The sequence below is a fragment of the Glossina fuscipes genome, unplaced genomic scaffold (genome assembly GCF_014805625.2).
Source record: "Glossina fuscipes isolate IAEA_lab_2018 unplaced genomic scaffold, Yale_Gfus_2 121, whole genome shotgun sequence".
NCBI classification, from domain to species: Eukaryota; Metazoa; Arthropoda; class Insecta; order Diptera; family Glossinidae; genus Glossina; species Glossina fuscipes.
The window spans coordinates 7,797,754-7,813,996 of NW_023998464.1; the positions used below are offsets into that span (position 1 = coordinate 7,797,754).

At 33.7% G+C, this 16,243-nt stretch overlaps 2 protein-coding genes across 3 annotated transcripts; one reads left to right on the top strand and one right to left on the bottom strand.

Moving 5' to 3' along the window:
* Nucleotides 1-17: 17 nt before the first annotated feature.
* Nucleotides 18-8,320, bottom strand: LOC119640425 (alpha-(1,3)-fucosyltransferase B). Its single transcript, XM_038038461.1, has 5 exons — nucleotides 7,783-8,320; nucleotides 992-1,392; nucleotides 753-939; nucleotides 628-684; nucleotides 18-542 (listed from the first exon to the last, which is right to left on the bottom strand). Exons 1-5 carry the CDS (start codon nucleotides 8,032-8,034, stop codon nucleotides 111-113), a joined length of 1,329 nt encoding a protein of 442 aa, XP_037894389.1. The 5' UTR covers nucleotides 8,035-8,320; the 3' UTR covers nucleotides 18-110.
* A 1,427-nt stretch (nucleotides 8,321-9,747) lies between these two features.
* On the top strand, nucleotides 9,748-10,789 carry LOC119640545 (bis(5'-nucleosyl)-tetraphosphatase [asymmetrical]). Of its 2 annotated transcripts, XM_038038631.1 has the most exons (3): nucleotides 9,764-9,841; nucleotides 9,901-10,346; nucleotides 10,405-10,789. In XM_038038631.1, exons 2-3 carry the CDS (start codon nucleotides 10,177-10,179, stop codon nucleotides 10,652-10,654), a joined length of 420 nt encoding a protein of 139 aa, XP_037894559.1. In that variant the 5' UTR covers nucleotides 9,764-9,841; nucleotides 9,901-10,176; the 3' UTR covers nucleotides 10,655-10,789. The 2 variants fall into 2 exon arrangements, with proteins under 2 accessions (XP_037894558.1, XP_037894559.1); XM_038038630.1 differs by having other exon boundaries at nucleotides 9,748-10,346.
* Nucleotides 10,790-16,243: the final 5,454 nt, after the last annotated feature.

Consider the following 16,243-nt stretch of genomic DNA (forward strand, 5'->3'; position numbering starts at 1 on the left):
AAAATTCCATACTTAACCTTAATAGTAGGTTACAAGTGAGACATAGTGTAAACAATATAAAATGAGAATGTGTACCTGCAATGATTACTACGGAGCTGTGGATATATAACTTAAGCTAAACATTTTCCTGAAATCATTTCATCGTTTAAAAGCTTTGTGAAATTATCTTTGGTAAATTTTAAATTTCGTTTTAAAAACCTATCTAAAATATTTGCCTGGCATTTGCCCAATTCCATAGCTGAACGCCATTCTTCATTGTTACGTACTTTTCCAAACATGCTTGGATATATGGGTTTATGAGGACATTGATAATGTGTTTCTGAAGCCATCTGAACATGAATGGGTTGCTGATATAATTTTCTGCACACTTCACACTCAAAACTTTGAAAAAAGTTATTGGCATACAAAGAGGAATTACGGGTCCTAAGTTCTTTTAGAAGGCGTTCATTGCCGATAGGTTTCACCATATTGAATTTGTGTTGAAGATAAGAATTGTATTCCGCTTCGTTACCATCCAACTTTTTAATAAAGTTCGCTAAATCCTTAAATTCAGATAATCATTAATTATTTATTTAATTTAGTCTCTTTTAAGATGATGCTAATTTATATCACTTTAACTTTATTCACCTTAGGACTATTAAAGTCTGATATGTCTATAAAAGACTTATGATTAGGAGCCCAGTCCTGAAATCGAAAAAAAATTTTTAAATAAAGAACGTCGCTAAGAGCAAACGCTTACCTTGATACCTTACCTTGACAGTTGGTGAACCAAAATACAAAGGTATAGATCCAACTGTTAAAGGACGCCAGAATTTTTCTGTGATATAATCGTAGCAAACTCCATTCTCATAAGCCAACACAAATTTATAACGAGCTATCAATTTTAATATCTCCGGAGAGTATAAATTGTTTAAATAATCATGCTGTTGTTCCTGTAAACTGGAAACATTTAATGATTATTACAGCGTACGCATATGTTTGTTATGATTACCTGTCCGGTAGTTCATGGTTTTTCAAACAAGCTCCATAGGAATCAATAGTAACGTAATTCATTAATTCACGTACGTAATCATCTCTTCCAGACATTGTATCACAGTCCGACTGCATAAAAAATACTAAGCCTTGGTTATTTTGCCCGGATTTATCAGCTACCGGAATTACATAGGTGGGACTAGTTAAATTCTCGACCTTTGGCAAATAATAAGTAGTTAAGGGAGCGTCGCTATAACGACTAAATGTTGAAGTGAAATTAAAATGCTGCAGCCATTGCTGGTACGGCATAAATGCCACATTGCGAGGAGATTCTTCGTGTAGTAAAGCCCACAATTGACCAGGAAAGCGAGGTAAAGGCAAATCACCTATATCAATGTCAGAACCATAGAAGAGTACAGCCTAGGTAATCATTGTTTAGATTAATTTTCATAAATGGTAAATAACACATAATATAAAGTACCAAAGAATCAATTTTCACCTTCCGCATTTCATTATATTTTAAACCTCCGCTTGTTATTATCATTTTTCTAGACAAATGAAAGAAATTCTTAGACTAAGTGAAAAAAATTGAGCGCTAGCTTTCGGTTCTATTTTGGGAAACCGAATTGGATGTTTAGTCTAGTCATACTAATAAAGTAATATATTGAATTCTGTAACTGATCTTAAAATACCCGTAGGTTTATCTGCTCCGAATACGATTCTCCTAATAAATGAAAAGTTTACACACTTACAAAGGTTACTCCAAAGCGTTTAACCATAAGTGTATTCCTTAATTTGTTAATGGTGCTCCAGTTGGAAGTCAAAGGGTTCCGATTGTAACATGAATAGGCTTTCGGTTTGCTTGAGTTTGTTTTTATAAGCAAGGTTAATAATTTGAAGGGTAGCTCTGGCCTGAGCGATGAAAACCAAGAAAAGTTAAAGCACTTTCGCGAAGTATGCCATTAAACAGAAGCAATTAGGTTCCTGAACACATAACTTGTAGTCTGCTCTTTTTTTTACATTATAAATATCACAAACGGAGACCTTCAAATCCCCCGGAAGCTTAAGAACAAAGTTATGGGATATTTTTAGGGGAATATCCGTTTTCTTTCCGAAATATAAAAAGTAGTCAATTGCGAATGGCGAACTTTTGATATTCTTGGCAATAGTAGCCGAAAATAGATAATTTTGAGTTTACTCGCTTGGGGATGATTTTAGCTTTTAATTCAAGAAGTCTACTCTCTAAAGCTGGGAGACCAATTTGTGTCGTTGTTGATAGTAAATAGTAAATTAATGAGGTCCATTAGCCTATTTTCTTCATCCCATAGACGCTTTCTACATATATTTATGCTCTCTTTTTTTGGCAGATAAATTTTGGCACCTGAGAAGTTCGCAAAGTTGAAGTTTCTTCCACAATAGTTTTCGTGAAAAATAAAGTCCGTAAAACTAGCACAATGTCAACCAAATTTTTGTTTTATTGCCGACAGGTTTAAGAGAACAAATTAAAAGGTGACAATATGCTAGTCTAGCTAATATTGAAGATTGGGAAAAAAATTTGGATCGGAAAAAGTGTGGATAATTAAGTCTTGTTTAAGAGATAGCTTTTTCTATTGTAGCCGTTTTAAAGTACCCAACGCCCATTTTGGGAATGCACAGGAAACAAAAAAACAGAATAAAAATCATTGCAATGAAGTCGTTATTGAAAAATACTAAAAAAGGGGGCGGATTTATGTTTACTCTAAATTCCACTATTGAGGGGAGGATAACATAACATTGTCGTTACTCTGTTTACAATTCGCGTGAAACGGCGGAGGAGGGAAAACTTTTAACAACTTGGTCCGGTGTTCCGTGCATCTGCCTTCTATTCTTAAGATTCTATTTTATGTATTATAGTAGCAACAATTCCTCTCCTTGCATTTTTTAAATTGTTATACTTTCACAGCTTCTTTCGAAAAGTAAAAATGCTCTTTCAAACACATCAAATGTTGAGTGGCTGGGGTTGGATAATTCTAAATATTTGCTCTCTCTTATGAGAGTACCCACCACATCTTCTGTAGAAATTTCCTTAAAACTTTGATGATATTGCTCACAATATGGCGCTATTGTCATGTATTTCTTCATTGCATAAGCAATAATTAGACGTAGCTCTTGCGCAACATAATTTCGATTTACATTCCTTACATGCGAAGAGTCTCTTCTGTAGCGCAAATGTGTTTCAACAATGTAACAGTTAATGATACCTTCTCGTTTATAATTGGAAATTGAATACATTTCAAACAGTACTCCAAATCCTCAATTTCATAACGATTATCATTAACACTTAAGGTTTCGTTGAGAGTGCAATTGGCAGAAATTCGTTAGAACACGAAGCCTTACAAGCTTGTTGATTTTTTTCCATACAATGATCTATGAGTTAGGTAATGTCGGATTAAAATAATTTCTACAGTGAATCTCTTGAAGAACTATATACTTAGGATTAAAATCCCGTAATAATATTAAAGTTACTAATATGTCCTTTGCTCCTTGTGATGTTCCATTGCAAAATTTTGCAATTCTTACATGATTGTGACGACACGAGAGCAAGGGATTAAGTTGACTTCATTTTGTCTTTAGAAACAAATGCTGGCTTTTTAAGTGCGATTTGCGAAGCGATCGCAGCAATAATGTTCAATTATAAGTTTTATTGGGCATTGTTTATCTAAGGCCGAGTGCTGTTCATTGCAATTGATGCAGGAGGTACCGGTTCACATTTTTTAAGTTCGATCAAGGCGTGCACAGTTTTTTTTATGCATTCTTGTTTATTAAAACGGACGAAATGTTAGGGCATGTTAAAAGGGAACTGACTTATTATATCCGTCAGGAATGATTAGGCAGTTGATAAATAGTTGTTTTAAGACATTCGGGCAACATCTGATAAAGATGTAACAAACAATTGATATGTTCACGAGCATGGTTTGCAAACGTTGAAATATATATATATATATATTTTTTTTTCTTTGGTATGTTGAATGGAGATGAACTAAACCAATAGATATGTGGCTTATATGTCCAGATAATGAACTGTCGTAACTTTTCGTCACTATTATGTACAAAACGTAACAAAAAAAAGAGCGGTCGTAATAACTGGAGCCAGCATGTTAAGTGTAATTGTGTGTGTGTATGTAATCGTGCTTGTTGAGTTCTTGAAAGTCAAACAGTGTTGCAAACTTTGGCTGAAAACAAAACGGAATGCTATGGTAATAGAAGATGGTTGAACGTAAAAAAAAAAAAGGAAAGAAGAGGAAAAAAAAAATTCTAAAACGATAAATTAGCTTTTCTAATAAAGCAAGTTAGTTCCCCGAGATGACGCACATTTTTTACTGCAAAGAAAACGAGGAGACAGCCACATAACTTGTGACATCTGAAGGTTGAAATTGAAGAGGAATTGAATCTAACTTATCAAAAATATGACGAAGTTTTTGATAGCAAAAAGTATAACTGCAAGTGACAGTATCACTGAGAGATATAATTTCCTGAAAAAAGCAAGGATTTATCATCTTGACTTTAATTAACTCCTTGGCAGTGCAAAAAAGGGCTCTTTCGAAAACGGACCTGCCTGATTGTTTGTCATGAATTTGATGATGTTGCATCCAGACTGGCAGTCTTTGAACGCCTTTTCATAATGCCCACGAAGTGTTAAGCTGTCATTTAAAATTCTCCCAAGAAATCGAAGAGATTTTACCTGATTAACTTGGGTACCTTTGATAAGAAGTCCGATTTCACGTTTAGAACCTTTAGCAAAATAAATATAAATTAGATCAACTAGAATCACATTTTTTTCACCATCAGGAAAGTCACATAATATCGGAATCCCATCAAGAAAAGTTTGTACATGAAGACTGTCTGAATACGTCTGAAATTGACACCTTTCTTAACTAATGTGCTAACACCACCATAGCCATCGTTTCGGTATTTGGTGGCTGAGGCATAATTCGAAACTGTAACTTCAAAACAATATTTATCTTTCAGAAAAACTTCACTTAAGATGCAGAAATCAACCTTGCTTGAGTTTAAGTAGAAATCCAAAAACGGTAGGTTACGTCGGACACTTTGAATATTATATAGTAAAAAGGATATGATGTTAAAACTTGAGAAAGAACCCCAGCGGAGTTCCTCGTAGTACTGGGCGCTTGAACGGGGCAAGAAATGGCACAGACAGGCATTTTTTCTTCGAATTTTTTAATAAGATTATGAGGGATCATCGGACGGATACTTTCTTGAATCGCGAGAATTAATCTTTCAAGTTCTGAGGACCGCAAATAGTTGTTTGAAATTATCGGACGCCGAAGACTTGTTCCAGATAGCTTGGGGGGGCTGACTAGAGAGGAGGCTTAGTGAGTGAACTGAGAGAAGATTTCGAAGGAACCGATTTTTTTTGACGACAGCGTTATATTTATTTTTGGTTAAAATTTTGTTGACATTTTGATTATCATCCTTGGTCGAATTTGCAGACGTGTTCCCCAGTGGAGGGAAATTGTCGTCATAAGTGATGTCATCGAGACATTCGAATTAATTTACGGAAAAATTCTCTTTTACCTCTTTATACGAAAGATTTTTAATTGCCATGATCCTGTTGATATTTGATTCAAGCTCCCTGTTAGGGCAACACTTATTGAGAGTGTTGTGCTCACCTGAAACGCAGGACAAGCACTTCATCGTCACAGTTAAGGCATCTGCTCTCTTTGGCTTTGCAGAATTTTGACACGTGACCGTATCTACCGCACTTAAAGCGCTGCTTTAAAGTGGGTACAAAGTACTCAACCGACAGGTAACAATAATTAAATTTTATTGACTTAGGGAGGGCTCTCCCTTTGAAGCCAATTTTGATGCTGGTTGTGGGAATCCACTCGTCTTTGTTGTTGGGATTTCTTCTTTGAAAACGGACAGCGGACTTAATCGGAATATCGGATAGGGCTATTTTAATTATATCATCGACACTATATGTGCATGGGATGTTTCGAATGACTCCAAATCTCTCAGTGAAAGACCTCGGTATGTACGCCTTTAAATTCTTTCTAGTAAATTCATTATTCGTAACAAAATTGTTGGAATTGGCAGCAGAGATGAAAAGCAGTTTGGCTCTGCCCCTGCTGATCACTTTTAATTCTTTTAAGCCGTACCTATTGAAATCCTTCAAGTAATCATAAAAATAGAGATTGGAATTAATATTGATGCGATTTCCTTCTGCGTCTGCGCACGTTTCGACAAAAACGACGAAATTGCAGTTCGAAAGGCAATCGTATAAATTGATCTCGAGATTTGGGGCGGCTGTGGCACCCAAATCAGAGGGCTTGTCGATAGCCTGCTTACTAGGCGCAATTAAAACGTTTGCATTAGCTTCTCCGTTAGCAGATAAAAGAATATTATTCTCACCCATTCTCGATCTCTTGGTGTGCCCAATGGCGTTCATGTAAAAATCTTCAAAACAGTCTCTATCAGTAGTTATAAGATCAGACCCAGTCTCCATAGGGAGACGGGCTGATGTTGTTTTGGTTGTTATCACGGGGAACACAAAAAAAAGAAATAATCACAACGAAAAAACAAAAAATTGAATATATGTATTGCTTCTTAATTTTCCTCTTCCTTCTCTACTTTTTTCCTTTAAATTTTATTACTTTATTAAACCTATTTTCCTTTTTTCAAATATTTAAATTCTCTTTTTTCCTTTTTTTTTTTTCACTAACACCGGTAAAACACAAAAATTATCCAGCTGCCGTTTGGCGACATGACCTGTTGTATCAAGTGTGAATGAAATGCGAATGATTTTTATTTATTTAATGACGTTGAAATATAATCAGCAGCTTAAACATAATTCAATAATTCAAAAGCAAAAAGTTGTAGGTCGTGAGAATTGAACTTCGATTTACAACACATGAACTGTTTTAAAGGACTGAAAGAAAAACTTTTTGCTTTGTATTGTGACTGCTGATCGAAAATAGTTTCACTACAATAAAATTAATTCCCAAAAGTTCAGCTTCACTGCCGTTAGCAGACAATTTCGGCTTTAGCGTCCCCAAGGCGATTCTCTCATTTCATGGAACTACCTTGGCAGCTTGGTATATTACTTGGAATTTTTGAAATCTTTTTAAACAGGAATTTTTTAACAATAAATAAGCCACTATTAGTCAGTAATAAAGCGATCGTAATAAGAACGGTAAAAAAACCTTTTCGAGCACGGCAAAGTTTAACCACATGTTGCTTCACTAATCAAGAGTTTTGCTCACACAATCTATCGACGTTCTTATTTCGGTCGTTTCTAAAACATGCCAATTGATTAGCTTCTCAAATAATGTGAAAATATAAAAGACGAATAGTTTTATCTGCTGCGCAGAAAAAGCAGGAGATTAGTAACTAACAAAGGACGATATCTTGAACGACATAATTGTATTCAACAACGTTATTGTCAACGAAAAGATTAATTCAAGTAAACAATACGGTTATACTTGCCTTCGCTTTTGCTCGTGCAAATGAATCGGAAAATTTACTCTGAACGGAATTGACTCCAAACGGATAAGAATAATAAGAAAGACATTGAATTTTTTAGCTTAATAAGTTTTCTTTCGCTTACGTGCATATCTAAGTTTTGTTAATCATTGGAGCTGTCAAAAATATACGACCAGAAAAGTATACTATACGACCGAAAAAAAGAATTCGTGTAAAACAAGTGTATTGGCAAACCGTGTTATTTACGAATCGTGTAAGAAACCGGGTAAAGGAGGAGTCCACAATTGCGAAAAGATTAATTCAAGTAAACAATACGGTTATACTTGCCTTCGCTTTTGCTAGATGTTTACGTTGAGTAGTAAACCTACAAAAATGCCAATCGCATAAACTTGTTGATCCATAGTCATTAGGCATAGCATTCCACCACAATATTAACGGCAGATCATTTGCAGCAATATGAACTTTTTTATTATGTTTCAGGAGATTATCCGCTTTGCTCGAAATCAAAATATAAATGCAGCAGATTGTAATTATTACCAAAAACAAAATTTTCAATTTTCTGTGGCACCAATGAAGCATTTTTGTTCACAATTCAATGCGTCAACATTTGCGATTACTACACTTGTTTTTATCATTTTTCAATATGCCGTCTTGCTTAAGCTGAGCTTTCGGTAAAAATCATAAAATCAAAATCATTAACCGTTGGTTTGCGGTTTTGTGATAAGAATAAATTTAACACCATTTTACTACATGTTTATTCGATTAGCCGTGAATTAAAATGGTATATTTTAAGCTTTAATTCCTTATTTTATTTTATTTGCTAGATAACAAAACGTCTCAACAAATCTGGCTTGCCAAAACCACCAAATTATTGTAAGAACAATGCAAGAATAAGAATTCATGTAGCCACCTCAAACCCTATTTTGCAATGACAAATAGAATCTGAAAACCTCATTCTGAAAAATAAGTAGTTCTTCGCCGTGATCATTGTAACTTCATATATAAGAAGATAAATATGTATTTACAACTACATCTTCAAATGTTACACAAATGCATGCAAATACAAATTTCATGTATGTTAAGCGTCAATACAATAATAACTTTTTGCTGCATGTACAAATTGTAAAAATGAAATTATTCAGCTGCGTGATGAAAATGAAAGCTAACTTTCAACTGTATGATTGTTATACTATATGTGATACTATGTAGCAGAACCTGATTACGTAACTTCATTAATTCTCCTTTTCTTTGCATTACTTACCATTATCACGTTCTCTTATTTATTTTATAAACAAACCAAAATACATAAATGAATAAGCACAAAATTATATCCATATTAATTACGACTAATCCATTTCTACTAAGAAAGTAGATATATATATGTATTGAAATTTTTGGGTAATAAATTGGGAATTGTTTTGCGCACTTGAGCCCCATATCTTAAAAAAATAAAATGAAATAAAGTGAAATAATGTGATCTCCAATAAACGCAAATATTGAATTTTATTGTGTACCAAGGCGCTGCCATAAAATCTTTGTTCAAGACGGAAGTGCGTCATCAGTTCAAGTAAAGAAGATTTAAGTTAAACATTGACCACCAACTAAAAGAGCAAACTGTAAATTTTCTTTTTGGATTTGTATAAATTCATCGGTACAATTTCAGGATAACTTCAAAAGAAAAAATAAAGATCTTATTCAATTTGCTTAGCCTGACCAAAAGAATTCCCAAGGCCGTCGAAAGCTAATAATGGTATTGAGTTCAGTGGGTTCTCCGATTAAACCCGCAGTGTAGAGGCCAAAATAAAGTTAACAAAATTTATAGTATTACATTGTTTAAATTCATTTTATTTTTAACTAGCTTTTAGATTTGGACAAAACATAAACAATTTTGGTTGGGATTTATTTTTCGTTGACAGTTCCTTTTATAAACGTAAGTGAAAACAACTAATATTCACCCTCCAAAGCCTCGAAACGCACTTGAGCTATTTCGCTTTCGTGTAGTTTGACGTAACATCGTTTCTCGCACTTAATTTGCATACGTAAAACGAAAAAGTCGCAACTCAACAATGAAATGTAGCTGCCCTACAGATAATTAGTACCAAGCATGCAAATGAGTACAAATAAAGAAGCATTTATTTTCTAAAAAATATTAAGATTACGTTGTCGAATTTTTTATATGAATCATTGTGGCTTGGAAGAGAATACGAACAGTGCCATAAAATCCTTCCAGCGTACTTTATAAATAGTAATTGAAAATTTAATATCATTAAAGAGCTTGAATTAATAGTTATTGCAAGCAGCTAATTTAAAAATCGGGACTTAAAGCACAGCTTTTACAGCGTAGTAAATTTTGAGCAAGACTATAAGAGGCGTACGAAAAGCGAAGGTTAACTTTCAGCTACGTTACTACCTTCTATAGTAACATATATATTTTATTATGTTTAGCGCTTGACACAGGCAAAAAAGTTGACAATTCAGGCAACGAGCGGCAAATTAATCAAAGAAAAAGCAAAGCAATCAAGAATTAAGCAAAGCAAAAAAGAATTAGTTGTATGGTTTTCTTTGATGCCCTTTGCACATAGTAATTACTTGTAATTAATTCCTAGTGAACCAATTTTACAAGGAGTAAACGTTGTGAATCTACCCCAAAGGTTAAAATAATCAAATATAATTAAATTAAACAAAATCAATTGAAAGTTGTATATTAACTTAACAATAATAATGAAACGAGCTGCCGGTTTTGTGGTATTTCGCCGCGTGTATAATGAAATTCAATATCTACTGCTCAAAGCCTCTTATGGTAGCTTTCATTGGAGTTCGCCTAAAGGTCATGTTGATCCCGGTGAGGATGATTTTTTTACTGCATTAAGAGAAACTCGAGAAGAAGCTGGGTATTCGTCCACAAAAATATGTAATTCTTTACGTTGTGACTTATTGTTTTTTTATTAGATATTGTGAGGAAGATCTTCAAATATACAAAGACAATCCCATAGTTCTTAAATACGAAGTTAATGGCAAACCAAAAGAGGTTATTTACTGGTTGGCTGAAGTAAGGGACCCATGTAAAGAACCAGTGCTATCCGAGGAACATTCTGATTTGAAATGGTTAACTAAAGACGATGCCAAGAAAATCGTTGGATTTCGAGATAATCAAGAGATGATTGAAAAATTTCATGAATTTCTATTAGCCAATAAGTAAAAATTATAGTCCTACGTGATAATTAAGTTTCGCTGCAGAATATGTGCGGACGTCTATAAAAATTTCTTTACTAAACCTCCGCATTATTGATACATATTAAAGATCGTCCATAGATATGGTGTTCGAAACATTTAATAGATAAATTTCTACTTTTCTACGTTTAACTTTCCTCAAAACGGAAAATTTTTCTTTATTCTGTTCATAACATTGTACAATTTTTATAATCAACAACACGCAGATTTGCTCATTTTGCCATAATTTTTGCAACAGCCAAATGGATGCTTCAGAGACTATAAGGTAGGAATATTTTTAATAAGGGCGGCATTCTAGGTCGGTTAAGCCATGTCTGTTTTGCGCGTGTTGTTGGCTCTCCTGGTCGTTAAAATAACAGGCATCGACCTAAAATTTGGTAGAAACTGCGTGCATATTTGTATCAAAAATGGACAAGGTGATATGATCCCAGAAAAGCGTAAACTGAAAGCAACTCGATTTCTCTAAGCAAAAAATGTTGGGTTTTTGTTTATTACTTGCAAATTATAAAATTACATTTGCTTTACGGGCATTATTGCTTCTGTAAGAAAATGGAAAAAATCGACCGATGCCCGCACAATGTTGTAAATGATTAAAAGTTCTTTTCTTTTGAGATTTTGGTTATTAAACGTCAGGTAATTCTAAAATAATTATGGTGGACATCACGACGTGGTGGATAAATTAGCAATGCCTGGACACAAGTTTGCATAAAATAACTGGAGGCATCCGAGACTCAAGGACTTCAGTTTGAATTGTTATTGAAAACGACTGGAAAATATGGGACCACCGCAAATGTTGGCATTTCTAATGGACTAGTTAACGGAGGGATAGGAATTTTGATGGAAATTGGATCTAGGGCATATTGACCACGCTTTGGGTGAAGTTTTCCGATAGAAATGTCAGTGTTAAAAATCCTTCTAAGAGACCAAAGTCTCAGAACCTCTTAGACACAAATTAAAAAGTTTTGCGGAATTTTCTGTTTAAAAGAAACAAAGGAATACATGCTAAAAGAAGTCTCTTTCAGCTCATTCCCGTCGAAGACACCACAATGCGGAGGAGAAATTTGGATTTTAAGGTGAAACCTACGAAAAACCCTTTATTTCTATAAAAGGGGTTTTGTGGTTTACGTCAAAAGGGACAGTTTGCGTTAAGCGGATACTCAGGATTCTAGCAATACATAGGATTCAAGCGTGAATTTATTGTTCATATACTATAATCATCGTTTTATGGCGAGACTCACAATATTATATTTTTCACTTTAAGAGATAGATAACTTTTAGAAAACGGAATTGGTAGCTTACGGAATCGCAACGCAGTTACCATCCTAGAATAATTTTAATTTGCAGTTGAGTTTAATAAACAAGCACATATATATATATATTCACGACCATAAAGAAATATGACTAAATATAATGGTCTCTATTGGTTTACTATTGCAATTTTCATTTATTTACATACAATTTCTTCATACAATTTTTGTCAAATATTGATGAAACAGTCAGCTATCTAATTAAAGAATAAAGTATGGTTTTAATACTTTATATTATATGATGCGCACAGTCAACAATATCAATGTTTGCTATTAAAGACCTACACAACGTACGCTACTCCTTCCAGTAGTTTAAGAATAAAAAAATTAATTATATCAAAAAAATTTGATTCCATAAGTTTATATTTTAGTGAATTAAGAGGTGAAAGATAAATTTTATCCCGTTTACTGACAAAGAGTAAAGAAATTCTCCATGTAAGAAAATGATAAGACGAATGTAGCATAACGAGATATATTTTATTAGGATAAATGACATTGTAGGGTTTAATAATAGTTTTAAATTAATGGTAGCCCTGTTAAGCCTGTGGTAAGGTTCCAAAACGTTACCATACCACATATTATTCGAATTCGAGTTTCTTGCTAAAAATAAATTGCGGCCGATTAAGCCTTTGCCACGGATTTTTATTGTTATGCTTTGAAGTTTTACTTGTAAGTCGACGAGTGTATATATATGTGAGTATGAGATGTAATAGAAACAAATAGCGAGTTGAATAAAGCAAAGAAACATGGACTATATTTTTCGTTGTATAACTCTTTTTTTTGGCTTTTAGCTAAGAAAAGGAATTAAAAGAGAAAATTTATTGACTTTATTACGCTATCTGATAGGCATGATGAGTGCAAACAAATGCAAAAACGGATCCAATATCCATTACACTAATGTACGCTGATCGGAAATCACTTTTATTTTACAATATCTTCCTTAAAATTTATGTATGGCGGTAAATATAAGCATAAAAATTTTTTTTCTGTTTTTACTCCACTTATTTTTATTTTAATATTAACGCCTTTATAGCCTTAAGGCCTTAATTGGCCAAAGCTTGTAATCTCTCCCGAATCATTAATTTTTCTCATACATCATCACATATTGTCTCTATCATTGAGAGAGAGCAAAGGATTAACAAATAACAAAAACTCATCTATCTACTGGACAGATTTTTAGAAACTAATCGGCATTCTTTACCAATTTGTGATAACGCATAAATTCAGCTCAAAATGGTGTTAACTTAATACAAATCTTGTTCACTTTCGAATTCACATGGCCGAAATAAGTCGTACTCTTCTTTGGTTAGCTTTAGCTTGCTGCTATTGAACGACTTAAGCTCATTTTTAGTTTCTGTTAACAATTGCACTATTTGTTCTTGCTTTTAAAATTTTTTTTTTTTTGTATTGTTGACCGTTCCCAAAGAGCTTCCTGACTATGTACTAAATGTCAGAGCCCAAATCTTTTTTAAACTTTGTTATCTTTTTATCATGACAAAGAATTCACTCATTTATCGTTCATTGATTATTTTCGTTAATAATTACATAATTACTAATATTAAAAATGGAAATTAATAATATGCATTTCGCTCGTAACACATCACAGGAGCAGCCACTCTATAGAATGGTTTTTCAGCATCACGGTTTTCGGTAACGAATTATAAAGCCTTTCAGCAGCACTGAACTGGAACGTAATATCATGTCTGATGTATTTCTTAGAATAGTATGACACAATTTATTTTTAACATATTTATTTATAATGTATTCAAAGTTTTCAATATTCGGTAATTTAAAATATGTAATTTTCAGTACAGACTATGGATCTTTGAATTGAGTGAAGGTCTAATACCGAATGGCTTTAAGCAACTATTAGGGGAGACGGGTTTTGTAAAGCAAGAAATGGTTGTTTACTAAAATAGAAATTAATGTTTACAGTAAAATAAACAATGATGTCAAAGAATGTAAAAAATAAAAAAATAAAATTAATTTACGAGTACAGTAAAAGCTCTTTATTCGCGGAGTATATGTTCCATAAATATGCCGCGAATACAGAAACCGTGAGTACGGAATGGTAATTTATATGGGATACGTTCCTAGGTAACAAAATAAGAAAAATCAAATATAGAAAAACTTCAGTTTTTGAACATTTTGATTGATCATCTTAAGGCTTAGGCATTGGTTTCAAGAATTTTGTAATTTTCTCTTGCTTGGCAGTTTCTAAAAGCTCCTTCAATTCAGACTGATACGCAGCAGTCGCATTAGCAATTTGCCTCTCAAACATAAGACTTCGTTCCATAGTCGGATCAATGTTCATAAAGAAATCGCGAAGCCTACTTGTTGAAGCCTCGTTTTCAATGGGCTGTGAATTTAACATTTCCTCCAATTCGGGTTCAGTCAAATCTTCATTTTGCGATTCAAGCAATTCCTGAATGTCACTTGATTCTATCTGTGCATTGTCCAAAATTAGAAGTGCTTTAAAGTCTAAATTCTTTTTTTTTAAATAAATTTCAACTTCGGAAACAAAACAATTCCGGAACCAGTCACAAAAAATCCGCGAATAAAGAAATTTGTAGCCACGAATGTAGGAATTGGGTCGCACTTTTTTAATCCGCGAATAGTGAAACCGCGAATGAAGGAAGCGCGAATAAGGAGCTTTTACTGTATATAAATCCTCAGTTGTTTTAACTTTTATTCACATGTTAGATTATTTAAAACGGATTACAATATCTGTAATGGTTAAATTTGAGATATCTTTCCCTTCTAACGCAAAATGAATGCTGACGGCACTGCTTTCCAAAAGAAAGTCTTCGATTATTCAACCTTCGTAGCACGGGAAGAGTAAAGAGTTTATACTATCAGCTTTACGTAATACAAGAAAGCGGTTTTCCACGCCACTATTGAGATACCGCGATAGGCGCGTTGCCAATAGTGTTGAATGGCTGGGCCCCCTTAAGGCCTATGCCGTTATAAACTTAATTAAAACTATAATAATATTTACAATAATAAATAAAGCCCCGCTCGTTAATATAACATTATATCTATATATAGTATAAATGGGTATAATATAGACACACGTAAGATAAATAAATAAATAAATAAATGTGGTACGCTGTTTGACAGTGAGTTGAGCGGTTGTTGATACCTGTAAAGGTAAATTAACGTAATCACTAAATTTTATATATATTATTATTATTATTATTAATTTCGCCAGAGAAATAAATTCTAAGACTAAACTCTTAAAAGCACTAGCATCTAAGGCTATCGGCTTTTTATTAAAAACTCTACCGCACTTGAGATTCGAACCCACGACCATTGACTTGCTAGTCGAGATTCCTCCCCTTCGGCTACTCAGGCGGATTAAATTTTTTTTTTTTCTTTTTTTTTTTTTATATATATAAAAATGATCACAAACTCACCATTTGGCCTGCGGAAGTGTCGCATTCTGCTGAAGCGATAGTGCACGTGTGTGCTTGTTTTTTTAATCTAAAATGAAATAAAAGGAAATGAATAATTTATGTACAATAATAATAAAGGGTAAATGCAAACTTACCTTTGGCATACAGCGAATCTTCATCTGTATGAGGCGGTGAGCGGAGCGAGTTGGCCTTGATTTTTATTCTAATTTAAAATAGGATAGAAATTTATAAACATACCTATGTAACATTGTAACTACCTCAGGACGAGGAACGATGAGGCGTTAATAGGCGGCATTTAATTGGGGGCGGCATTGAACGGCTTATATTTGTCTTTTTATCTAAAGTTAAATAGGAATGAGAATGTAAGTAAGAAATTTATTAATACATTTGTATTACTTTGTATTACCTTTGATTTACGGCTTTCCAAGCCTGATTCTCCGATTCTCACACATTGTCGTGCGACCCCTTCCCTTCGACCTATCTAACGGCCTTAGGCTCGTTTTAACTGATTTTAATTTGAACCTAACAGCCTCTACGGCTATATACGCTGATTTGTCTTTTTAGTAAGTATGTCAGCCATCTCCCTCCCATCTCTCTCCCAGCATATTACTCTCCCGTCAACAGTCTGGCAACTCTGTCGCGCGGTATAATCGTCTATATTTTGTTTCGGCAATTAATATTTTAATTTTTTGTTGAATTTCGTGGCTATTCTGCCTTATAGTGTGTGAATTTATAATATACTTTGAGAAGAAAGTGAGTGAATTCAAAGTAAAAGAAATATTTTTCCTCTACGCTTTGATTCATTTGATTTTTGCAAACAAAAATTTTGAGCTC

Excerpts from the sequence above, each read along its gene's own strand:
- LOC119640425 (XM_038038461.1), bottom strand. The coding sequence starts at position 8,034 with ATGCTTCATTGGTGCCACAGAAAATTGAAAATTTTGTTTTTGGTAATA. Across the intron at positions 1,393-7,782 it reads AACATCTAGCAAAAGCGAAG|GCTGTACTCTTCTATGGTTC; the intron begins GCAAGTATAACC and ends ATGATTACCTAG. Across the intron at positions 940-991 it reads AACCATGAACTACCGGACAG|TTTACAGGAACAACAGCATG; the intron begins GTAATCATAACA and ends AAATGTTTCCAG.
- LOC119640545 (XM_038038630.1), top strand. The coding sequence starts at position 10,177 with ATGAAACGAGCTGCCGGTTTTGTGGTATTTCGCCGCGTGTATAATGAA. Across the intron at positions 10,347-10,404 it reads GAAACTCGAGAAGAAGCTGG|ATATTGTGAGGAAGATCTTC; the intron begins GTATTCGTCCAC and ends TTTTTTTATTAG.